The sequence below is a fragment of the Pyrus communis genome, chromosome 3 (assembly GCF_041283825.1).
Source record: "Pyrus communis isolate YQ-2024b chromosome 3, ASM4128382v1, whole genome shotgun sequence".
NCBI lineage: Eukaryota > Viridiplantae > Streptophyta > Magnoliopsida > Rosales > Rosaceae > Pyrus > Pyrus communis.
Window position 1 is genome coordinate 477,501 of NC_142567.1, and position 23,560 is coordinate 501,060.

The window sequence follows — 23,560 nt, forward strand, 5'->3', positions numbered from 1 at the left end:
CCAGAAAAGTTTCCAGCTAATGTAACATTAGTGCCAACCATATTCTCGAAGGTGATTCCTTTAACAACTGGTAGTTCATCGGGATCATATTTTTCATCAGGATGCAAACCGATCTGACCAGTAGCCTCAATTGCCAAGCGAATATTCTCCATTTCGACATTGGATATAACTATGTCTTTCATATAACCTCCTCTTCCCATAGCTGTCTTTAGTGCAATGCCGATGAATGAGTCATGTAGACGAAGCTGCTCTACACGAACATTCGATATGCCTCCAGACATCTCGCTGCCAAATGCCAGGCCGGAGCCTAAAGAAGACTGAAGGTTAACGCCACGGATGTGCACATTTTTGGTTGGTTTTCCAAAGGCAATTCCATACTCATCCCAACCGCTCTTGAGAACAATTGCGTCATGCCCCATACTAATGTTACAGTTCTCAATGCAAACATGTTCGGAAGAATCTGAGTTACACGTAACGAAAGATATTTAGGCTTTGTATATGGAGATGCAGTGATAGATAAACAGCGTGAACAGAATTTTTGACGCACCTGGGACTATACCGTTAGTATATGGAGATGCAGGAGAAGCATGGAGAGTTATGTTCAGAACTTGCACATTCCTGCATTATTTCGACACATATAGATTAATTTCAGATCAGTTCTTGAAATGCATCTGGTAGAGTTGAGCATACAAGAAAAGTGACATTTGACCTCATAAGCTACGAGCAGTACCTGCAGTATGTCGGATGAATGTGCCAAGCAGGGGAGTTCAAGAGGGTTAAATTCGATACAGTGACATTTTCACATCTGGTGAATTCGACTAGATGTGGTCGGCTGTAATTCAATGCATGATAGCTGAATTGCTCCCACCAGACGAAACCCTGCCCATCAATGGTTCCATTATCACCTGGTAAAATTTATTGAATGTGGAATTAGTTACGTAAGAAAAGCAGAACTCGGATATATCTCAGCAGACAACCATTTTACGGATGAATATCCTCACCTGTTATCATCACATCGGTTAGATTGTCTCCGTTGATCAAGCTACGATATCTCCAACCCGGAAAGTCAATCCCTCGACCATAAGAAGGCAGGGGTTCCACAATTTCCCAGTGAGCATAATCCTGCATAAGCATTGCCAAAAATGAGCAATTTTTACAGAAGTGGAAAAGTTTTTATTGGTACAAAGCAGAGTAAAATTTGTGTCAGCAAAGTGATTTCCGGACACCCGTGTTTATTTCCGACCTTTAGATTGAATAAATCAAAGGAAGATCGAGACATAAATAAACAACAGTGTGCAGAATGAGAATGGTGTAGAGAAAGAATTTTCATTTGTGTTATATGTGAACCTGGGATCCAAGAATGATGGCACCGGCTTCCAAAAAGAGCGTGAGGTGGCTGGTGAGGTTAAAACTCCCGGTGAGCCACCTGCCGGGTGGAACATAGAGCTGAGCACCACCCTTGTCAGCAAATGACTTGACATAGAAGATAGCGTTTTGGAAGGCGACTGTGTTCAATGTTTTCCCATCTCCAACTGCCCCAAACTCCAAGAGTGACACACTGTGAGGTCTGGGATCGAAAAGCTTCTTCCTTTCGCATTCTCTGTCCTTTCCTTCTCCATCATACTCAGCACTAGCAAATGCCAGAACCAAAACCAGAGCCAGCTGAAAAATGCGAAATAAAAGAAAATTAACGTTGAAGGGAAGTTGGGGATATGTCTTCAAAAATCCTGCGACTAACTTGGTAGAACACCAAGAAAAACACACTAAAATCGAAACCTTAATCAACGATACAGAAAGCGCAAACGAAAAAATCAATGACTATTGACTGTAAAACAGACTAAAGAATCGATGTCCGAAGATCTCGACAATTTAGGCAAAACAAAGAAGCAATCTAATCTGAGAATCATGAATCATAAACAAAAACTAATCTTCCATTTTTGTGGATGTCTTTCACAAACATCGTACGCAAATCCGATGTACAATGTAAAAACTAAAAACCAACAACCATTGGATCAGAAAGATCATCTTTTGCAGATTCCCAGACGATGAAAATTCAAAACCAACATGCACACACACACACACACACACACACACACATACACACACACACATATATGAATCAAACATTAGAAATCAAAACCAACGTACTTACTAGGCTCTTCATTAGTCGTTTGCCCTTCCGCTTAACAGCAAATTACCAAACTGAGAGAGCAGCAGCCTCTAAAAACTCTGCAAAAACCCAGTAAAAATATGAAACAAAAGGAAGAAGAAGAAGAAGGACAAGGAAAAAGGGAACAAGGAAGAGGAGGGTTTGGGGTATAAAATGCCAATGATGTACATGAAAACAAAAACAAACGGGTGGTGAGAAAAAACGACAGCTAAAAAAGAAGGACAAGGCCAGCAGAAATTTGCAATTTGCAATTTGCACAACAATAAAAAGCATTTTCCACGCATCAAAGTTGGAAAGTTCAAATCTGAATAATAATGTTTTTTTTTTTCTTTTACAAAATCTTCGACAATAAAAAGGTAATCTTGTTCCTTAATCAAGTTTAGAAATTAAGTTAATCCTGTTCCTTACCAAATATAGAAATTGAATTAAACCTCCACGATTCCCAACACAAATCATGTCTTTCCGACACAATCTTGGCCCCCAAAACCCTCTTGCACAAACACAAAAACACAGTCAAAATCTTTGTAACTAATTTGAGGATTTGATTGATGTTGCAAGCTATCTCAAATTAATTATATACTGTTTTAAAATTTTCAAATAACAAAAGTGTGTAATAAGGATAGACAATGCGTAATCGGTTCGAGATATCGTTTTAGTCACGTCTTCAACTTGCCTGTTGGGTGCTGCGCACGGGGGTGGGGCGGAGGACCATAATGTCAGTGATGTGTCGATATTGCGAGGCTGGCGTCAGCCCAAGTTGCCAAAGCGCCAGGTTGCAACTACTTGTGCCGTCATGTGTGGGCCCGCCCTCGTCTGCTCCTCCTCTATGAGTGATTGTCTGGCCCTTGTGCTGCTGCTTATCAGAGTGCTATTTATTCCCTCACTCCTCCTTCTCCTCGTACGGTCGCACATCCAATTCTGGGATTCACATCAAATCAAACACTTCTACTGACGAACGCGTCTTTGTTTTCTTTTTCTAGTTGGTTTCCTCCCAAGACTTATCGTTGTTTTGCCAAAATCTGCGCCATATGTTAGTCAACATACAATGCCTACTATTTACTTACTTTGTTACATCATCACATGCCACGTTGCCTACGAAGTATTGGTTTTCTGTTCGATTATTTTATGTTCGACTCACCTATACAATATGTCAATGATGAGTTTGATACTTAGTTGTAATCGATGTTTTATATTGTCTCATGTTCTACTCACATACCTCTAATAATTACATGTGTGTAAGATAAGTTTGATATCTAATGATAAGTATTTGGCGTATTACTGCGTTGTAAAATTGTATATATAAATATCCTAACCTCGTCAAAAACCATAAAAGAAGGGATTGGCATGATATTGCCAGAGCTTATTTATCAGAAACGAAGCTGGTAAGTGCTTCTGGTTCTAGAATAAGGCTGACGATAACTATATGCTTTTGAGTATATTGACAAAAAACCCTCGGATAAAGGGGAGAATCACATGGAGAACCCGCGGCGGTGGCAGTGGAGGAGGGGAACCAAGAAAACCAGCTAGCAACCGCCACCGAGAATTTCAATTATTTGGCCGCTAACGGCCAGATGTATCATAAAGCAGCAAGCTTTAGTACTTGCCACACTAATATCAATTAATTAAAGCTCTTTCTCTTCTCCTTTTCTTTTTTCATGTTTTTGTGGATTTTTTGTTTGCGAAGGCTGAGAGGGACATATTGCAAAGACATGGGGTCATGGGGTTGGTTGGTTAATCTTCAAAGACCGTAACTTTGCTTTATTTTATTTTTTTTTAGTGAATTGGAGCCCAGTGTTGTAGTTTTGTGTCTCTCAATTCTTGTAGAACACTATAAGTGTTACTGGGCAGCAGTGGTAGGCATCATAACTGCAGGAGAGAGGTCGAGGGGTCCTCCGTTACGAGAAGAACTTTTAATGTGTTTGGAATGCTACGATAATGATATCTTAAGTTACTAATGTACGGTTAACTATAGAACAATGAGTAAGTGACTTGAGATACCATTGTCGTGTGTCTTTTAAAGATAGCTAAGTTTTCTCTACCCCATTAGACATTATGGTAGGTGCCTACACAACTACAGAAAAGTGTTTGCCCAACAAAAAATGATACGTCGTGCAAAGTATAAATTCGTCGGTAAAAAATTTTAGGCAACAAAATCTTCTTTGTGCAAAATTATTCGGGCAAAGTTAGACACGATAGGATCCATGTCCACACCAATTAATTCCTAGTGTGTAAATGTTACTTCTTAACCAAAATGTTGCACTCTCAAGTCTCTAACCTCAGTCTGCTATGAAGAAGGAAAATGGCAATTTACATATATTCATGTGTCTGTTGCAAAGACATATTTGTCTTGAGCTATTGTAAAACTATGTCCCTTTCTTATATATCTATGTAACAATGTAAGTGAATATGTGCGTATGTTTTCCAGATTAGGAACCAAGATCGTGTTCTATCATTGATCTAAATCATCATTACAGATCAAGAAGAGAGTCTTTTAGATTGATTTTATATATAGGACTAGAGGGGACTAACACAATAATTAGAAACATCTGTATCATACTGGAATAACTACGTATTGTAACATAAATGAAGAAGAGTTTGCAATGTATCCCCGATTATCACCTCGATTGGATTGTCATATGCGTATCTTATTAAAACACAAAATACATGAGTAAGAAACTTAAACTTGTAAGTTTACGCACCAACCAACAAAAACATATATGCTATTGCATTTACAAATTAATTCAAAGTATATATGCTTGATTAATTAATTAACTGTAATTGTAATAATTACACTTAGGTACTTATAGTTTACACCATATACCAACATTAAGACATCTCTTGACTAATCTAATGACACATGTCATAATCCTAGTTTTCCAATCCATTGTACAATCTTTCACACGAGAAATTTTTAGTTGTAACGAGAATACGGATGATACATCACGTATTTTTATGTAAGTGGTGGAAAATTTTAATTTGTAAGTTATTAACCTTTTCACACGCATATCCCATCATTTATATAGAGACACGTGGTGTGCCATCTCTTGTGACGGTCACACTGAAAAATCTATCCTTTCACACAGCAAACTTTTGCCCTTTGACAACACCAGTACTCCAGTTCTTGGTTAAACCATAGTAATTTTCGTTCTTTACCAGATCCATAGGAGACGCAACAACCTCGGATCTTGTGGGCACCGATGCCCCAGGGGCCGATGGATCCGCTGGGGGTTCTATCTTTAACAGCTTAACACTATAATTTTGTCTCCCATTCAACACATTGTGCTCGATTTCGTTGAATATATTTGGATCCAAAGGTAGCGGTAAAAAGTTTGCTTTTATTGCGTTTTGAGACAACAACAATCGACCGAGGGGCTGCGGTTTCGGAACATCATTTCCCAGCTTGCTAATGTAGCTTTTAATTTCTTCAGGCAATGCAAAGTCTACCATCTTCGAATCCTGTTTGAGGTTTGAGTCTGAGTACAATTCCTTAGATATTACTTGTCAGAAAAAGATTGAGCAATACTGTTTCTGCACTTTGTTATACATATATATGAAAAAGATTGAGCAATACCGTTTCTGCACTTTGTTATATAGGCGCCACATCATCGGTTAATGGCAGACTTAACAGTTTGACTAACGGATGTATGAGACTGTCCCAAAATTAACATTTTATGTATATATATATATATATACACGTAAAAATGAGTATCCGGTCCCTAATTACTAATGTTCATTGATTGAAACCTTATTAGATTTCAAATTTTGATCTAAGTCCCTAACATTAATGTAATAATGAATTTACATGTCAGTTACATAATTTTTTAAACTAAAAACTAATAATTGATTTAAAATTTTAATTCTCACACCTTTACTAAACTCCTAACTAATTTTCAATTCAAAATATTTCCAAAATAAATAAATAAATAAATTAGAATAAGTTTATACCCATTAGCTGTTTAAAAAAATGTTTTCAATTTTTTAATCTTAAATGTACCCATTCATGTAATTTTTTCAAAATTTTAATCTTAAAATGTACTCATTCTTAAATATACCAATTTGTTATATGCAAAATGTACCATTTTTTTCTAATCCATTTTTAAACTTATATGGGTACATTTTTTTTCTTTGATTTGAGAATGTATCTATGTCAAGTTTAAACGAAAAAATTTACTAATGTTATTAAGCCTAATATCTTTTTATTTTTGTGTAATTTTTGAAGAATGCACCCATGTTTTGGTACAATAATTTTTTGGTTAATTTTGATGAATGTACACATGTTTACACACACACACACACACACACACACACACACAATAGTATATTTATATTTTGATATTTTTAATCCCACAAATTACGGTTTTTTATTTAAAAGCTCATTAATATAAACAACTATAAATTTCAAATTTTAATTTAAAAAATATAGTAACATACATAGAAATAAATTATCATATTAATTTCATGGACTTCAATAAAAAATTGAAAACCAACAAGGTTTCAATAAAAAAAATATTCATAACTAGGGACCGCATCCAAAGTGTATGTGTGTGTATATATATTTTGCATGCAGGAGCTGCATGCACGCCAGAAACGAAAGGCATTTAAGGGTGCATGAAAGGCATATGCAACACATACATTTATATAGGCGTGCATAAAATCATAACAAACTTGCAATAAGATTTAACATGGTGATCATTGTATTTGATTTTATTAACCTAGATAATTTTTTTTAAGTTCATAAGTTTTTTAGTGTGATTGTCACATTGTTAAAGAAAATCTTAAAATAATTTCATTAATTAATAATGGAGAACTGCAGTAGTTGTACATCTTAACAATAATAGTGATAAGCTATCCTAATCTAGCTATGTCATCAGCTTAAGACTAATGTATCAAACGCAACAAATCTAACCCTCCAATAGTAGCATGTGGTACAATATTTAGTGGATAGGGTGTTGGGTTTCTACCCATGCGTCCCGAGTTCAAAAATCCCCCCTCCCTAAAATTATTGGAATAGTTTTGAACCCTTCCCCCTCCCCTTATTATTAACAAGTATGCAACCTTATAACACATGGATTTTTTTAATGATAATATAATCTAGGTCCATGATGTTTGTTAATCATATTGTTTATTCACAATATAACACATGGATTAACAACACTATCACAGTGTAGTCGTCACCCAAAAAAATTTCTCCAAAATTTCTTCAAAGGATTTTGTTTTTTTGAACAAATGATATTATCTACACCAAGGATGGAAGAGATGGGCTTAGCCTCACAATGGGCTAGCAATATTGTAGTTCAAATTCGCCTTTGCCGAGAATCAAACCTAAGACCTTTCACTTACAAGTGAAGAGGCATACCACTAGACCGTAGTACTAAGTGGCTTGTTTTTAATATTTAAATATTTAATTAATTTAGTTTAGTGTAAAGAGAAGTTTAAGTACATTGGGTGCCACGTAATACTATAGCAAGTGGTATTTCTCCGCACATGTAAGCAGAAGGTTTTAGATTCAGATATTGTGGATGGCAAGTTTGATATTATCTATTATAACTGAGAAATTGCATAGCTAGCCCATTACGTAACCCGTGTAAATATATTATGAACGACAAGTTCACAACTAATTTATTCCTCTATCCCCATAGTAAATATGTTGTTGTTCAAAATATGAGTTTGAAAAGTAAGTTTGGGGTAGAAATACAAAACACAAGTGTAAATAAAATTGTTTATTTTTATTACATGCGATGTTACTACTCTAAATTAAGCTGAGAAAAGGAAAAATATTTTAAACAGAGCACAATAAATTGAAGAGCAATGCAATTTACAATTCACCACTTGCATAAACTTTCCCTAGTACTCTTCTTTTTTATTTTTCTTACCTTTGATTAATTTTATTTATTCTACTGCGCACTGGGCCTAAACCGGGTAACTTGAATCTTGGACTGCCTAATGTGGGCTCATATGGACCAACTCACCAGCCCATGAGCCCTATCATCCGACCCAAATCTGAACTCAAAACGACAATTCGGTTTGCGTTTAGTCCAAATGCATGCGACGTTCTGGCACGCCGACATATAATTTGGACTCACCAACCACTCAGCTTACGTTCCATACTTCTCTTCATCGTTCCGAGTTCAACCACCAGCAAATGGCCATGTACATCGTATCACGGCGGGCAGCCGGAGGGTTGACGCCGTTGGCGGCATTCCGCTACGCTACATCTTCGAGAGCCTATTCGACGTCGTTTAGAGAGGAAAGGGACACTTTTGGACCCATCAACGTTCCCTCAGACAAGTTCGTCTGTCTCTCCATTCCAAGCTGCTTCTTCATTTTTCATGTCTCTAAATTTGAAGTGATTTTATTTATCCAAAACGTGAATTTTCAGGCTGTGGGGGGCGCAGACTCAGAGATCGCTGCAGAATTTCGACATCGGCGGCGAGCGGGAGCGAATGCCCGAACCCATCGTTCGTGCTTTTGGGGTGCTCAAAAAATGCGCTGCAAAGGTTTGTGGTTTTTATTTGTGCCTGTAAGGTTTGATGTATTGCCTGGCTGAGTTTTATGGTGAGTACTGCAGGTGAACATGGAGTATGGGCTTGATCCAACTATTGGGAAAGCAATAATGCAAGCTGCCCAAGAAGTCGCCGAGGGAAAGCTCAACCAACACTTTCCGCTTGTTATCTGGCAGACTGGCAGTGGAACCCAAAGCAACATGAATGCCAATGAGGTGAGCTCTTAGCAGCTAGTTAACACTGATCCATGAAAGTTATGCTCTTGGGTCGTGCTTCTTGTGTATGTTAAATTGTTAATTAATGGGGTAAGATATTGGACTGTGCCCAGGTCATTTCGAACAGGGCAGCTGAGATACTTGGCCATCAGCGCGGCGAGAAGTTTGTGCACCCAAATGACCATGTTAATAGATCACAATCTTCCAATGACACTTTCCCAACGGTAAGTCCTTTTCCTTTGTTTTAGTGAGGTTGGTTTTTTCTTTGTTGCTGTTTGTTGAACTGTTGTGTGGTATTTCCAGGTCATGCACATTGCATCTGCAAAGGAAATTAACTCAAGACTGATACCAAATTTGCAAACTTTGCATGCTGCCCTACATTCAAAGGTTTGGTTATTTTCATTCGAAAGCAGATGGATATTTTATGAATCAAAATTATTTTCTCCAAAAGTGAAACTTGTTCTTGATTCCATATGTTTTAATGTTACCAGTCTGAAGAATTCAAAGATATTGTTAAAATTGGACGAACCCACACGCAAGATGCGACACCTTTGACCCTTGGGCAAGAGTTCAGCGGCTATTCAACACAAGTGAGCTTACGTTCCTCTTGCCGAGCTTGGTTCATCATTGGGCCATACTATTCTTTTTACATCTTTGACTCTTGGACAAGATTGGTACCTTGTTCGAGGAGTTACGTATCAAAAGCCTCTTTCTTTGGCTGCAGGTTAAGTATGGAATTGAACGAGTTTTGCGTACTCTACCTCGCATGTATCAGGTAGGCAACTCATATGATTGTCGGTTGCTTTCCCTCCCCCTTTATTTTTTTCTTTTAAACCTTCTGATTGATTGATAATTTGTTTGAGCAGCTTGCACAGGGTGGTACTGCTGTTGGGACTGGATTGAACACAAAGAAGGGGTATGAATAGTTTTTAGGGTTGAAGAATATTTGTGTGTTCTTTTTCCTTGATTTTCTCTCTCTACGTTTGCCTGCCTTGGTATCCTGATGTATTTTCAATTGGGGGAGTCATGGTTTCATTTCAACTCTTATTTTTTTCTTTTTCCTGCTGTTATATTTCAAGAATCTCAAGATTTTTTCTAAGAAAAGTAATTTATTCACCATTTATTTTAGTATTTCGTAGACCTCACTTGGTTTTATATATAGAGATGCATGCTTTGTACATTTACTAAACTTTAAATATTATAACTTTCATAGTGAATTTCTTATGCCTTATGGATTTTCATTTATTTGGTGTCTTCCGTCCAGATTTGATGTAAAGATAGCTGCAGCAGTAGCTGAGGAAACAAAGTTACCATTTGTCACTGCAGAAAACAAGTTTGAAGCTTTGGTGAGTCACTACACTAAATGCCCATCTTCTTCTTTTGATGGATGAAAGATTTAACTTGATTGAACAGTTGGTAAACCTTCTTGCGTCGAATACAACAAACTTATATTGCATGCTATACATTTATTGTTTTATTCCAGGCTGCACATGATGCTGTTGTTGAAACTAGCGGAGCCCTAAACACAGTTGCTACCTCTTTGATGAAGATTGCTAATGACATACGTTTTTTAGGAAGGTTTGTGTATTATTTGGATCATTTTGTCTTTTCTTCGCCCCCTTTCCATGTGCCCTTTCTGTAATTATGAATTTCAAGGTGCACTTCATGTACAGTGGTCCACGTTGTGGCCTTGGTGAACTCATTCTCCCTGAAAACGAGCCTGGTAGCAGCATTATGCCTGTAAACTCTCATATCTTCCCTACATATGTTTATGAAGAAATAGCCCAACACCTGTAACTAGCTTTCCGTGCAAAGTTTTAATCCCACCAAACTTGTCATTTTGATCGACTTCATTTTTGTTCCAGGGGAAGGTAAACCCTACCCAGTGTGAGGCTCTCACAATGGTCTGTGCTCGGGTAAAGTGTCTCCTTTTTTGTTTCATTAAGATATACAAACATTTGAGAAGTCATTAGTTAGATGTTGGTTTAATGTTAGGATACTGTGATCTTTTTTATATAGTTTTTCTTGTAACCAATTTGTATTTTTATGTCATGCAGGTTATGGGTAATAATGTTGCCATTACAGTAGGTGGATCAAATGGTCACTTTGAACTTAATGTGTTCAAGCCAATGATTGCTAGTGGTCTCCTACACGTAAGTTCTGTTGTAGTATTGTTATGATTTGTAGTTCAAAATCAAAATGCTGTATGTACTGAAATTTCGACCTAAAACTTGTAGAAATCAAGTACCCGCATTTCTTGAATGTAGTTGTGGGTACAATAATGTCATAGAGCATTTTCACATACTTGGATGCATTGCGATATTTCGAGTTCTCCATATGATGGAACTTCCTAAGTAGATGCCCCTTTATTACTGTATGTACTCGATTTGTGTTTGGAGTCTATTGTTGTGCTGCAGCGCCACGTACATGCAATTGTTCACGGTGCTGGTGTTTTTTATTCTTTACTGACAGTCTGTGAGATTGCTTGGGGATGCATCTGCTTCCTTTGAAAAGAAGTGCGTGAGAGGAATTCAAGCTAATAGGGAAAGAATTTCAAAGTTTCTTCATGAGGTCTGTTTATTTTTTTGGTGAAGAATGTGCACCTTTTAAGCATTCCATATCATAGATTTAAGAGCTAATTGATTTTACGTTGTTTCTGTATTGCAGTCACTTATGTTGGTCACATCCTTGAATCATGTAAGTTTCCACCCATTCATGTGTATGTTTTCCTCGTGTAACTACGGTTTGAGTCAAGACTTATGTATCTGCTTGTATTTCAGAAAATTGGTTATGATAATGCTGCGGCAGTTGCAAAGACAGCCCACAAGGAGGGATCCACTTTGAAGGTATTAATTCCTTTTGAGATAATTTATTCCGTTAGATGGCTAATTCAGCTTAAATTCGATTAGTCGAAAATTCTGTTTCCGTTCTTGTTAGACACATGGCATTATCAAATTATGTTTGAGCACAGGCCTGAAGCATTTGAATCTAACAAAGATGCAACCATTCTGCAGGAAGCTGCATTGAAACTTGGAATGCTATCGAGCGAAGAATTTGATACTCTTGTGGTGCCAGAGAAGATGATTGGCCCAACTGACTGACAGATTTCGAAGCTGTTGAAAATTGATTTCCCGGTTTCAGCCGAATCAATTGCCGTTGTGCTTGTGCATAAATCCTACGGGTGAAATAAGAATTAGAAGCGATAAGTGCTATTTGTAATGTGTTTAGGAACAATATTCTCGAGGTTTTCTCCATGGCTGGCTGGCAGGCCTTGTTCTTTGGGTCAATTAGGCCGCTGAGGAGAAAGCCTCCCAAATGTTTGTAAGAATACAAGCTTTTCAGAAACTCACTCACCCAGCAGAATAAAATGTAGAAAGTTACTTGGTTGTGCAGGTTCCATGACAGTTAGCAAACAAGCCAAGGCCAAATCGCTTATAAATAAACCTAACTAAGCAGCAATTAAGCAAGCACAGGATACTCAGGTTTAATATGTGACATCCCACATCGTCCAGGGTAGTGATTCTTATATGTATATTCCTATCCCTACCTAGCACGAGGCTTTTTGGGAGCTTACTGGCTTCGGGTTCCGTAGGAACTCCGAAATTAAGCGAGAAGGAGGCTAGAGCAATCCCATGATGGGTGACCCACTGGGAAGTTGCTCGTGAGTTTCCAAAAACAAAACCGTGAGGGCGTGGTCGAGGCCCAAAGCGGACAATATCGTGCTATGGTGGTGGAGCGGGCCCGGGAAATGGTCTTGCCCGGGCCGGGATGTGACATAATAGATCAAATAGAACCAGCGATCAAGATTAAACACGAGTGTGTAAGAGATTAAAAGCTTGTTTGGATGTGCTTTTAAAATAACTGAAAACGTTTTTAGTGAAAATAATTTTAGGATCCAATCCTTAATAAAAATGTAAGCAAATCTTGAAAAAACACTTAAAGTGCTTCCTGGAATAAACACATAATTGGTGCTTTTTGTAGAAAACACTTTAAGTGCTTTTGGAACCGAAAAATATTTTCTCTAAAAATATTTTTCACCATTTCATAAACACATCCAAACAAACCCTAAAATACAACACGTGAAGATAACTTTTAAATTATTCGAGATTCATATAATAGCTGCGACATCGCCATCTTCCAAATACAATGCATCGTCACTGTCTAAAGTCATTCAGATACGCTGCACCTTCAATTCTCTCCATTTTATGAAAAAAAGAGCATTGACTTGGACATGGACATGGGCCTACTAAATCTCGCGCTACTTGTCTTTGAGGAACCAATAAACATTTATCATGGAACCGGATCCCGTCCAGAGCAATATAATCTGAGCCTGCTGAACAGGTCATCCGGCTAAATGAAATTTGATTTAATGACTACAATTATTATAACTTTTAGAGGGTCCTCTTGTTTATAGTTATTGAATCAAATTTCAAGGCTCATATTATATTGCTCCAGAGGGGATCTGGTTCCATTTATCATATATATATATATATATGTATATATCTTTATTATTTTTAATTTATCCATTTCAAATGTGGCTTTTAATACAAAATGTTGGTCTCTGTTTAATTAGAATGTTCAACTCACTTTCGTAGAGAGAAAATCTTCGATTGAATCACCTCATGACATATTATGTTTGACCAATTTTTAAAAAGAATAAAAACTCTTTTTCACTCTGACTTTAGATTGGTCTTGTCTTGTGAGAGAGAGAGAGTTGCCTTATAAGTTATATGGTTGTCTTATTCAAAAACCTCTCGCACATATAACACGTTAACGATTCAAGTAAAAAATAAATAAAAATTGATAACCGATAATTAATTGTTCTGGACATGTAGCATAGTTTTATGTGGTGGCGAGTCCACACATGTTGCCATATGCACATCTTTTAATTCACATAAGCAAATTGAACAGATGTGTAACGAGTTTAACAAAAATAAGAGAATGTAAAACTAATTTTGTACTTCAAAGATTAAAATAACAACTTTTAAATTTAAAAAATAAAATAAAATGAAATCGAATTCTAAGACGGTAGCTAACATACATGTAGGGCCAGTAAGATGCTAAATATATAATTTGTTTTCTTTTCTCTAATTTCATTGAGGAAAAAAATATATAAATTCCAGATGGGTCTTCTCTTCGCGCGAGCAAGGCCCTCGTATTCCTTTGTCTTGGATTTATTCGTCCGTGGCGTTGTTCGCTTGTCCGTGATGCTTTTTGGCTCTCCCTCTCCTCCCTCCGAGTCTCTGTCTTTCTCCCTCCGCTTTACTATCTTTACTCCTCCTTCCTCCACGTGAAAAAACGCTTCACACTTTCAGAGGCTCAGCTCCTGCTAAATGGACGAGTCAGATCACTCCTTCTGAGCTCCCCAGTTGATCTCTCACCCTCAGTTCGAGCATCAAGCCTGGTAATACTAAATTTGACTAAATTTGTAATATCATTTTTGTTTTGTTTATCAGTTGATTAGAGATTATTATTTTATGATTAGCCTCGTTTTTTAGCATATCTGGATACTGGAGCGAAAATCTCATTGAACCCATTAAGCATTGCCAAGATCATCACCAGAAAACAAAGATTATTGGGTTCTTTTCTGGATTAATTTTTAAGAAAATAGATGGATTATTAGTTCCAAAGCTTCAATCTTTTTTCTATTTTTTATTGTTTTTTTATGATTTTTTCACAGATTCATTGAAAACTTCTGTTGAAAAAATGGAGTCCTGTGATTGCGTAGATGCGCAATGGCCCCCGGATGAGTTGCTGGTGAAATATCAGTACATATCTGATGTGTTCATTGCCCTTGCCTATTTCTCCATCCCCTTGGAGCTCGTATATTTTGTGCAGAAATCCGCTTTCTTTCCGTACAGATGGGTGCTTATGCAATTCGGTGCTTTCATTGTTCTTTGTGGAGCAACCCATTTCATAAATGTCTGGACTTTCTCTATGCACACCAAAACTGTTGCTATAGTTATGACTGTTGCCAAGGTTTCGTGTGCCGTTGTATCGTGTGCTACCGCTCTAATGCTCGTTCACATTATCCCTGATTTGCTAAGCGTCAAGAGCCGGGAGCTGCGTCTGAAGAACAGAGCTGAAGAGCTTGACAGGGAGATGGGGCTCATGCTCACTCAGGAAGAAACAGGAAGGCATGTTAGGATGCTGACTCATGAAATTCGAAGCACATTGGATAGGGACACTATATTAAAAACTACCCTTGTTGAGTTGGGTAGAACATTAGGCCTCGAGGAATGCGCGTTATGGATGCCGTCGAGAACTGGTATGAACCTACAGCTTCATCACACTCTGAACTACCAGATACAAGTTGGGTCTACTGTGTCAATAAACCTTCCTGTGGTCAATGAAGTCTTCAATAGTTCTCGAGCAATTCGTGTACCATACACCTGCCCACTGGCCAGGATCAGACCGCTTGTGGGAAGATATGTGCCGCCTGAGGTTGTTGCTCTACGGGTACCCCTATTGAATCTTTCGAATTTTGAAATCAATGACTGGCCGGATCTCTCTGCCAAAAGCTACGCAATCATGGTATTGATTCTACCCACTGATAGCACCAGAAAATGGCGAGACCATGAATTGGAGCTCGTTGATGTTGTCGCAGATCAGGTCTGTTTTCACGTTCACTTGCTTCCTTTTCACTGCATGACTAACTGTCCTGATGCATTTACTCGTTTTCTTTTGTTTTCACAATGCTTATTTGCTTACTGTTTAACTACTGCTTGCATCTTAAGTTCATGATTTGAAAGAGTAATGTATTTATCGGGAGCTCTTATGCACATTTGTTTCCTGATCATGCCGAAACAACTGATAAATCACTTGCCTTCCTTATGATTCCTATATACTTGCTAAAGGTTATAACAAGTGCAGCTGTGCTCAGGTAGCTGTTGCTCTTTCACATGCTGCTATTCTGGAAGAATCTATGCGAGCCCGTGCTCAGCTCATGGAGCAGAACAAGGCTTTAGATTTAGCTCGAAGAGAAGCAGAGATGGCAATCCATGCTCGCAATGATTTCCTTGCTGTCATGAACCATGAAATGAGGACACCAATGCAGGCAATCATTGCATTGTCTTCTCTTCTGTTAGAGACGGAACTGACTCCGGAACAAAGGCTTATGATAGAGACAGTTCTAAAGAGTAGTAACCTTTTGGAAACACTTATTAATGATGTTTTAGATCTTTCTAGACTAGATGATGGCAGTCTAGAATTAGACAATGAAATATTTAACCTCCATGGAGTTTTCAGAGAGGTAAATTTTCCAGACCCGGGGCCTGAATGTATACTTTCGAATAATTTGGTTTTGGCAAACTTACGTGCAAGCCTTTTCCAAACTGTAGGTAATGAATTTGGTACAGCCCATCGCATCTGTGAAGAAGTTGTCTATGACTTTGATTCTAGCCCCAGATTTACCTGTGTGTGCTGTTGGAGATGAGAACCGGCTTATGCAAACCATTCTCAATGTTGCCGGTAATGCGGTGAAGTTCACAAAGCAGGGCTATATTTCAATTATAGCGTCTGTTGCGAAACCAGAATCTTCAAGAGACTGGCAACCACCGGAGTTTTATCCAGAGTCAATTGAGGGCCACTTCTACCTACGAGTTCAGGTCTTGTGCGATTTATCTTTGTTTAGTTTTTCTTTGTATGCTGAGGTCGAGACATCTCTTAGTAACTCTGACATCGATGCAACGTGATCTAATGGCACTCCTGATGTTGCAGGTTAAGGATTCTGGCTGTGGTATTCTCCCAGAAGATATTCCTCATGTTTTCACCAAGTTTTCTCAGCCCCGAAATGGATCCAATCGAATAAACGAGGGTGCTGGACTTGGACTTGCCATTTGCAAACGGTAGACTTGAATATTTTCTGATTTTTTACCAGTTCTATAGGGCATTGAAAAATTTGCATTCTGCTTTTTTTTTTTATTGCTTGTTCATCCAACTTGGTCACCACATTATCCGAAATGACTTGGATTAGGTTTGTAAACACCATGGGAGGTCATATTTGGATTGAAAGCGAGGGTATCGACAAAGGGAGTATCGTTGCATTCATCGTCAAACTGGGGGTATGCGACAATCATAGTGATACAACAACACACCAGGTCCAGATGCCACCTAAAGGACAAGCAAATTATGGAAGCGGTGATCTCGTTGGACGCAAACCATCCTTTAGGGTTCGATTTGGCGCAAGTTCATCGATTGCACGTTATCAAAGAAGTCTTTGAATGTCAATGGTCAGAGTCATCCATGTTTGCTGCTTGACAGAGATATTAGCTCAACCTGGGAATTTTGATTTAGGATGTTGAGGTTGGATGAAATCTGTAGGTTTCAAAATTTAGGGTTTAATCGTCACGTGCTTCGTATGTAAAACTGAACGATGCCGTTTATAACTGTTAATCATCACCTTTACGAGGCGATTAATGCAATTGTTTCTTAATTAGAAAGTGTTAAATCCTCGTCCAGATGAGGCAAATCAGGTAATTAACATGTTATACCGTCGATACACCATTATCTACAATCATTCAATAACTGGGTTGAAAGAAACCTATATCATAGACAACTTTCAATCATAAATAAAAAAAAAGTAGTTTTAACGAAACACTCCTGACATTGTTCATTTTTAATGCATCGGAGAACAGAGAATTTGTTAAACAAGAATTTCATATTAAATCTGGATACAAAACAGGTAGATCCGGGACCAAAAACCGATCAATAGATAAAAGAAACTAAACTTCATACAGAGTACGCCGATTTTGAAATCTCTTTCAACTAGAAAATAAAGTACTGACATCCAAAACAAACGAACAAACTTGCTCGTTAAAACTAATCTAACAAAGTAAGTCGAGACAAATGGACCATAACAAGTCATCAATCCATCAGTTCTCGTCAAGCACTCACTTCTTTGATTTCTTGGATACCCTGCAAGTAAAAGAGACAATGTAATAAGCAAAAAACAACACCAACAAGGTCAGCAGATAATATATATAGGGTTTCAAGGCAGGGTACTAACTGTGTCGGTTGAGCTGCAGCTGGGGCAGCAGGTGCTGGTGCTTTCTCTTGAGGTCCCTGAATGCAGAGAATAATCAGCAACGTGAGAATCTCATATGAATTACATAATAATCAGTAAACAGATTACGGTGACAATACCTGAGCCAAGCGTTCCTCTCTCCTGGCGTGCTTCCTCTCCCTGCTAGCCTTGTTCTTTGCCCGCTTAGCCTCGAACTGATCAGACAGAGTCTTCTCTCTTGCCTTCTCAGCCTTTGACTTGTGAATGCTCTCCATCAGCACTCTCTTATTCTTGAAAACATTACCCTTAACCTTCATGTACATGTCATGGTACATGTGCTTGTCAATCTTCTTTGATTCACGGTACTTGCGAAGCAACCGCCTGAGCACCCGCATCCTCCTCATCCAGAGGATCTTGGTAGGAAGCCTTGCCTCCCTGGTACCCTTGCGCTTACCTAAAAATTTAAGAAACCACTCATTAAAATGTGACTTGCTCCTGGTTTGAATAAATGCAAACACTAGTGTATATGTACAGTCACAGTGCAAGCCGAGATAACACATACAATAACATACCATATCCAGAGTGACGTCCCTTTCTCTTAGCCTCCTTCATACGACGTGCACGAGAGCGAGAGTGAATCTTGGTCGGCTTCCTGATGATGAAACCATCCTTGACCAACTTCCTTATGTTTTGGCCTGCAATTCAGAATCAAACACGTCAACAAGCAATACACGGAAAGGCAGAAGTGCTAAAAAATATTGGCATCCGAATACCGTCAATCTAAACATCTACTTATACAATTGCAAATTATTGGCGAAACTTCACGAGTAGAAAACACGGGGAAAATTCAAATATAACACAAGTAAAACATACATTATCGCAACACGATAACATCTCATCACATTTCACTCTACAACTACAAAATGACTTAAATTAAAACATAATCCAAAATATAACAATTAAACCAACGTTAATTACTTCTATACTGATTTGAAGATAATAAAAAGCTACCACTCAAGTCAAAATTCGATATCAATTAACCACAGCTCATATACTTAAAACAAATCGTAGATTAAATCTAACACAAATATATAATCTTTCAATAAACCCAGTTCAAAACAGTTAACAGACGTCTCAAAACTTCAGCAACCGTACACAAATCCCTTCCGTACAACACAGAATAATTACATGTTTGAGTTTTCACGATAGCCAAACAGTGGATTAACGCGGGATTAAAGAAATGGATTGAAAATTGATTAAGTGGGGAAAACAGCGCAGGATATGCAGATCAAAAGAAGCAAATAAGGAGGAAAATGAACGGAAAGGAGAAGAACGTACGAGAATTGGCCATGGAGATCTCGCTGACTTCATTGGGGTCGAGCCAGACCTTGCCGCGACCGCACTTGAGGACGCTGGAGGCGAGCCTCTTCTGGAGCTTGAGCGAAACCATCGTCCGTGTCTTACCTCGTCTTACCTCCTTCCTTCCCTTTCCTTTCGGCAACTGCAGTGGGCAGAGAGGCTGAGCTTCAGTGGACGACAAGCTTTTATATATCGCTCACTTTTGCGGTTTTGGAATTTCGACCTAGGGTTTCCCCGTATGACTGGGCCTTAATATTTCATGGGCCTGTTTCTTCTATATTTTTTCTATGTGGGTTCTTTAGTTGGGTGGTGCAGCCTGTTTGGATTGTAAGCTGCAACTCGTCTACATGAAGTTGGAATCGCTAGTAATTGCCGCTATATGGTGGTGAATTCGTTCCCTGGCTTTATTCACAACTCCAATAATAAATTCGGTTATTTCTTAGCAAGTAATATATTGGACTAGGCTTAAATATGTTTGACTGGTTTAGTTTTCATTGTCTTATCCAAAAACCTATAATTCAAATTTGGGAATGGGATATTCTTCTGGGTCACTATATAATGTGTTATTAATTAGGAAATTTTTTATGTAAATCCTAAACTTATAAATAGGCACTTTAATGAGAGAAAAAATGACTTTGATTTCCCTTCCCAATTTCTCCCTCGTTTCTCTCTTGTTTCTCTCTTTCTCGATGTATGTATTTCTAACAATGTCTCTAATATTTCCTTTCTTTTTAAATTTAAAAGATTCTAAGAGCATATCTTGCGAAACTCATATCTCGAAACTTTATGTTGTTCCAAAGTTAATCTAATTTTGTGTATCAACAACACCAATTTGGAATTAAACGGAGATTCTTGTTGTTTCTTTAGTATGGTTATAGTTGGCTTGGAGAACTTTTTTCGAACTTGCAACTAGCATGGAGATTACAAATTAATAAGTTACTAGTAGAACATGATTCTGCCCTCATTGTTTCTTTAGTATTGTCGTAGTGGATAATCAACCATTGGTTTCTCTTGTTTCGGTCTGTCGAAATTTGTTTTCAACAACTTTATTTATAGTTTTAAATACGAAATGTTTAGGTACGAAAGCATTTTGTAACCGGTAGTTTGGCATACATCCATACAAATTGGGTTTTGATTGCTCTTTTCCTTCTTGTGACAATTTGAGTTCGTAAGGATTGATTTGAGATTTCCAAAACTAATCTTATCTTGTTTAAGTTGTTTGGGTCCAAGCCTCATCTTAACGATCAATTTGAGAAAAACATCCATATCTGTTTTTATTCAACGCTCTACCTAACTGCCAGAATTACACAAGGTAGAGGTAGTAGTTGTGGGAATTGTGCTGATGACAGCGGTGGTGGTGGCAACGATGATGGTGGTAGTATAAGGCTAGTGGTTGCGTCGTGTGTGGTGACAATGACGATAGTGGAGGTGGGGGAGGTGATGAGGATGGCAGCGGCAATGTTAAGAGTATGGTGGTGGCAACTTTGGTTGTGGTTTTGGTGGTGGTGGTGGTGGTGGCAGAGGTGACGAGGGTAGTAATGGCAACGGTGGTGTAAGATTAGTGGTTGTAGTGGTTGGTGATGGCAGTCATTTTGATCTCCAAGGGAGTAAATGTGTGTAGGATTATTAATAATGTCATTTTTAAAAGCTAATGAGGGTATCATAGAAATTGAAAATTTTATTAAAGGTCTAATATCGCTTTTTATAAAAGCACATCTTAAAAAACAATATATATGCTGCTTTCAAAAACTGCTATTTAAAGGTCATTACTTATAAATAAAGCAGAGAATTTTATTTTTACTAAGCATTTTTTGTTGCTTAATTTAAAAGTGAAACATGTTTCGATGAAAAAGAAATCAAATATCAACGGGCCTATATCCCAGTCTGAATAAAGTTCTAATAGCCCAACCCAGTTCAATCCGATATCAGGCCCAACGATTAGAAGAAAGGGCGCTACTTGTCAAGCCATCGGGTGTTTAGTTGTGTAGTACAAGAGAGAAAAAGTCAAGTAGGAGAAGGGGACGTACAAGTTTGCAAAAGGCGGCAACCGTGGGCGCGCACTGGGAATTCAATTGGAAAACGGAAAGGATCCTCATTTATTTCACTTAATTCATCAAGTTCGGAAATTTAGATTATTAAAATTTATTCCAACGACTATAAATAAGGATCCAGTTTAAAAGTTATAATAATTTTAGTCGTTTGATCAAATTTTAATGGTTTGAATCTCTGAACTTGATGAATTAAGAGAAATGAATCCCTTTGCTTTGAAAAACTACTCACACCTAAATTGGAAATAAATCACGTTTCAATTAACATTACCATTTCTTATAAATTCTTTGGAATTTTGACCCAAAACTTAATAATAATTCTCAGGAGAGAACGAAATTGGAAATTGGGAGGAATGGAATGGGATTTTCAACAATTACAATCAGTGTCTCAGCACTCATCTAAACACCAGAAACTCACTTACACCGGAAACTGAAGAAAAATTTAAACACAACTGCAATTGTGGGTAATTAAGATACTAATTAAAGATTAAACGCCTACAATACAGATTAATCAGGACGAAACTAATGATCAAAATCATCAATTTTGCCCGACCGACTCAATTCACGACCACCTTAATTAAAACAAACTAATAGAAGCAGACAACATTAATCACACAGAAGCAGGAACGCCCTCGTCGTTATCAAAGCTCCAAAGCTCATCACCGACGGTGCTTTCCTGAGGCGGAGGATTCTGGGGAGCCGCCATGGACTGCCCGTCCAGATAAGGAATCTGATAGAATTTCATCATGTTCTCGTACGCCATTAGCTCCTCAGAAAGCTTCTGCACTTCGTCATCTTCCATTCTTGCAATCGCCTCCAAGCTCAATTCCCCTTCTTGTGTTTCCTCCACTTCTGTCAGCTCAGCTCCGCCGTGACAACCGCCCATCCCGTTCTGATTGCAACCCAGCAACCCCTTCGAGGAGAAAGCGCCATCTGAACCAGACCAAGAGTTTTCTTCCCCGGAAATAACAATTGGGTCGGTGTTCGCAATGGCCATGGAGTTAAACCCATCTGAATTGGAATTGGAGGGAAATGCCGCAAACTGGTTCAGATCATACTCAAATCCCAATTCAAAGCTTTTGGGTTGAAACAGAGGAGGATTTGGTTTTCTCAGATAGGTCTGGGCGGGAAGGTCGTCGTCTTCGTTTGGGAAATTGACCTTGGCTTTATTGCCGCGGATTTTGCGAGCCTCCTTGTCGTAAGCTCGGGCCGCCTCTTCGGCGGTGTTGAAGGTACCAAGCCAAACTCGAACCCCTTTTCTAGGATCACGAATCTCGGCGGCCCATTTTCCCCACGGACGCTGCCTGATGCCTCGGTACAGGTTCTTCCTCTGCCTCTTAGCCGGCTTCTCTTCTTGCACATTACCTATTTGTGAAAAATCCCCAGTCACAATCCGAACGAAAATTCTCATCTTTTAAACTCGAGGAAAACAACATACGGATGAACAAAGAGCTTACCTGAAATGGGCTTGGATTTTTTACGCGGATTTGAGTCGGTGTGAGTAGTTGGGGTGGGATTGCAGTCGAAGAAAGTGTCGGGATTGAACTTAGCGAAGGGAGAGTCCGGCCATATGTCAGAAGCGGTGACACGAGGGCGACGGTCGCGAGGGATAAAATCGGAGATTATAGCACCACCGCACATTCTCGAAGTCGAACAAACTTGTGTTAAATAACTCTCAGAGATTTGATGAACTGAAAATCGAAGGAGAAAGATGTGAAGAGAGAGGGGGGGGGGGGGAGAGAGAGAGAGAGAGAGAGAGGGCAGAGAAGTATTTTAAGGGATGAGTGAGAAATGAGGAGAGGGGCGCTTTTGTACGGGGAGAAAGCCACACTGTTTGGGATTTAGCATTAATTACATGTCCTTTTATGGAACTTTCCTCGGATTTACCTTCCTTTTAATTAAATTTTGTTACTTTAAAATCTTATTGGGCCTTGCGTGGTTGGCAAGCTTATCGGACTTTCTTTCGCGTCTCTGGTAGGCCAGCTCGCCCCAATGAGAGAGCAATGTCGCGTACGTCTTATTTGGACGTGGTGGTGATGATCAACGTGACACTGGTAAAACAGGGTTGAAAATTTGCTTTTTGTAAGCTGAAATTCTGACTAATTATATGGCGGCGGAAAGAAATTTACCTGCATGATTCCAGAGAATGGAGTCTTCCAGTGAAAATATAACAAAATACTATAAAATTCAGGTTTTTTAATTAAAATGATTTCTGAGATTAACATTACTTCTCACCCTAGCCACTGAGTTTGTTTACCATC

At 38.5% G+C, this 23,560-nt stretch overlaps 5 protein-coding genes across 9 annotated transcripts in view; 2 read left to right on the forward strand and 3 right to left on the reverse strand.

Moving 5' to 3' along the window:
• LOC137715720 (putative polygalacturonase) overlaps positions 1 to 3,198 on the reverse strand; it is a 3,846-nt gene extending 648 nt beyond the window's left edge. The window contains exons 1-7 of one of the 2 annotated variants that reach the window (XM_088690452.1): positions 2,844 to 3,198; positions 2,153 to 2,229; positions 1,348 to 1,662; positions 1,002 to 1,122; positions 731 to 905; positions 548 to 618; positions 1 to 460 (exon numbers count right to left, since the gene is read on the reverse strand). The exon at positions 1 to 460 is cut by the window's left edge and continues 648 nt beyond it. In XM_088690452.1, the coding sequence (XP_088546578.1) occupies positions 1 to 460; positions 548 to 618; positions 731 to 905; positions 1,002 to 1,122; positions 1,348 to 1,662; positions 2,153 to 2,164 (1,154 nt within the window). In that variant the 5' untranslated portion in view covers positions 2,165 to 2,229; positions 2,844 to 3,198. Of the gene's footprint in view, positions 461 to 547; positions 619 to 730; positions 906 to 1,001; positions 1,123 to 1,347; positions 1,663 to 2,152; positions 2,230 to 2,578 lie in introns of both variants that reach the window. The other variant, XM_068455061.2, reaches the window with a different exon arrangement.
• Positions 3,199 to 8,235: 5,037 nt separating this feature from the next.
• LOC137716139 (fumarate hydratase 1, mitochondrial) lies at positions 8,236 to 12,274 on the forward strand. The gene is made up of 17 exons (XM_088690453.1): positions 8,236 to 8,458; positions 8,550 to 8,667; positions 8,739 to 8,888; positions 9,002 to 9,112; positions 9,192 to 9,275; positions 9,380 to 9,478; positions 9,613 to 9,663; positions 9,755 to 9,804; positions 10,153 to 10,234; positions 10,372 to 10,466; positions 10,562 to 10,628; positions 10,754 to 10,804; positions 10,946 to 11,041; positions 11,361 to 11,459; positions 11,556 to 11,585; positions 11,669 to 11,734; positions 11,903 to 12,274. The coding sequence occupies exons 1-17, from the start codon at positions 8,313 to 8,315 to the stop codon at positions 11,987 to 11,989; spliced, it is 1,482 nt and encodes a 493-aa protein (XP_088546579.1). The 5' UTR covers positions 8,236 to 8,312; the 3' UTR covers positions 11,990 to 12,274.
• A 1,709-nt stretch (positions 12,275 to 13,983) lies between these two features.
• Positions 13,984 to 17,337, forward strand: LOC137716328 (putative ethylene response sensor 1). 4 transcript variants are annotated; one of them, XM_088690455.1, is made up of 7 exons: positions 13,987 to 14,292; positions 14,387 to 14,467; positions 14,569 to 15,500; positions 15,772 to 16,140; positions 16,229 to 16,495; positions 16,608 to 16,735; positions 16,864 to 17,337. In XM_088690455.1, the coding sequence occupies exons 3-7, from the start codon at positions 14,595 to 14,597 to the stop codon at positions 17,108 to 17,110; spliced, it is 1,917 nt and encodes a 638-aa protein (XP_088546581.1). In that variant the 5' UTR covers positions 13,987 to 14,292; positions 14,387 to 14,467; positions 14,569 to 14,594; the 3' UTR covers positions 17,111 to 17,337. The 4 variants fall into 4 exon arrangements, with proteins under 4 accessions (XP_068311868.2, XP_088546581.1, XP_088546582.1 ...); XM_088690456.1 differs by having other exon boundaries at positions 14,005 to 14,292; positions 14,374 to 14,467; XM_068455767.2 differs by lacking the exon at positions 14,387 to 14,467 and having other exon boundaries at positions 13,984 to 14,292.
• A 191-nt stretch (positions 17,338 to 17,528) lies between these two features.
• LOC137716329 (large ribosomal subunit protein eL19y) lies at positions 17,529 to 19,458 on the reverse strand. The gene is made up of 5 exons (XM_068455768.2): positions 19,231 to 19,458; positions 18,465 to 18,587; positions 18,033 to 18,346; positions 17,896 to 17,951; positions 17,529 to 17,804 (listed from the first exon to the last, which is right to left on the reverse strand). Exons 1-5 carry the CDS (start codon positions 19,340 to 19,342, stop codon positions 17,780 to 17,782), a joined length of 630 nt encoding a protein of 209 aa, XP_068311869.1. The 5' UTR covers positions 19,343 to 19,458; the 3' UTR covers positions 17,529 to 17,779.
• A 2,178-nt stretch (positions 19,459 to 21,636) lies between these two features.
• On the reverse strand, positions 21,637 to 23,164 carry LOC137716266 (uncharacterized). The gene is made up of 2 exons (XM_068455692.2): positions 22,757 to 23,164; positions 21,637 to 22,664 (listed from the first exon to the last, which is right to left on the reverse strand). Exons 1-2 carry the CDS (start codon positions 22,938 to 22,940, stop codon positions 21,910 to 21,912), a joined length of 939 nt encoding a protein of 312 aa, XP_068311793.2. The 5' UTR covers positions 22,941 to 23,164; the 3' UTR covers positions 21,637 to 21,909.
• Between the last annotated feature and the right edge of the window lie 396 nt (positions 23,165 to 23,560).

Bases quoted from the DNA above. Each gene is read 5' to 3' on its own strand.
- LOC137716139 (XM_088690453.1), top strand. From the start codon at position 8,313: ATGGCCATGTACATCGTATCACGGCGGGCAGCCGGAGGGTTGACGCCG. The intron at 9,805-10,152 runs GTATGAATAGTT...TCTTCCGTCCAG, and splicing joins GGATTGAACACAAAGAAGGG to ATTTGATGTAAAGATAGCTG. The intron at 10,467-10,561 runs GTTTGTGTATTA...CTTCATGTACAG, and splicing joins GACATACGTTTTTTAGGAAG to TGGTCCACGTTGTGGCCTTG.
- LOC137716328 (XM_068455767.2), top strand. From the start codon at position 14,595: ATGGAGTCCTGTGATTGCGTAGATGCGCAATGGCCCCCGGATGAGTTG. The intron at 15,501-15,771 runs GTCTGTTTTCAC...AGCTGTGCTCAG, and splicing joins TTGATGTTGTCGCAGATCAG to GTAGCTGTTGCTCTTTCACA. The intron at 16,736-16,863 runs GTAGACTTGAAT...GACTTGGATTAG, and splicing joins GGACTTGCCATTTGCAAACG to GTTTGTAAACACCATGGGAG.
- LOC137716329 (XM_068455768.2), bottom strand. From the start codon at position 19,342: ATGGTTTCGCTCAAGCTCCAGAAGAGGCTCGCCTCCAGCGTCCTCAAG. The intron at 18,588-19,230 runs GTACGTTCTTCT...TCTGAATTGCAG, and splicing joins GATCTCCATGGCCAATTCTC to GCCAAAACATAAGGAAGTTG. The intron at 17,952-18,032 runs GTATTGTCACCG...CTCTGCATTCAG, and splicing joins GAGAGGAACGCTTGGCTCAG to GGACCTCAAGAGAAAGCACC.
- LOC137716266 (XM_068455692.2), bottom strand. From the start codon at position 22,940: ATGTGCGGTGGTGCTATAATCTCCGATTTTATCCCTCGCGACCGTCGC. The intron at 22,665-22,756 runs GTAAGCTCTTTG...TTTCACAAATAG, and splicing joins AAAATCCAAGCCCATTTCAG to GTAATGTGCAAGAAGAGAAG.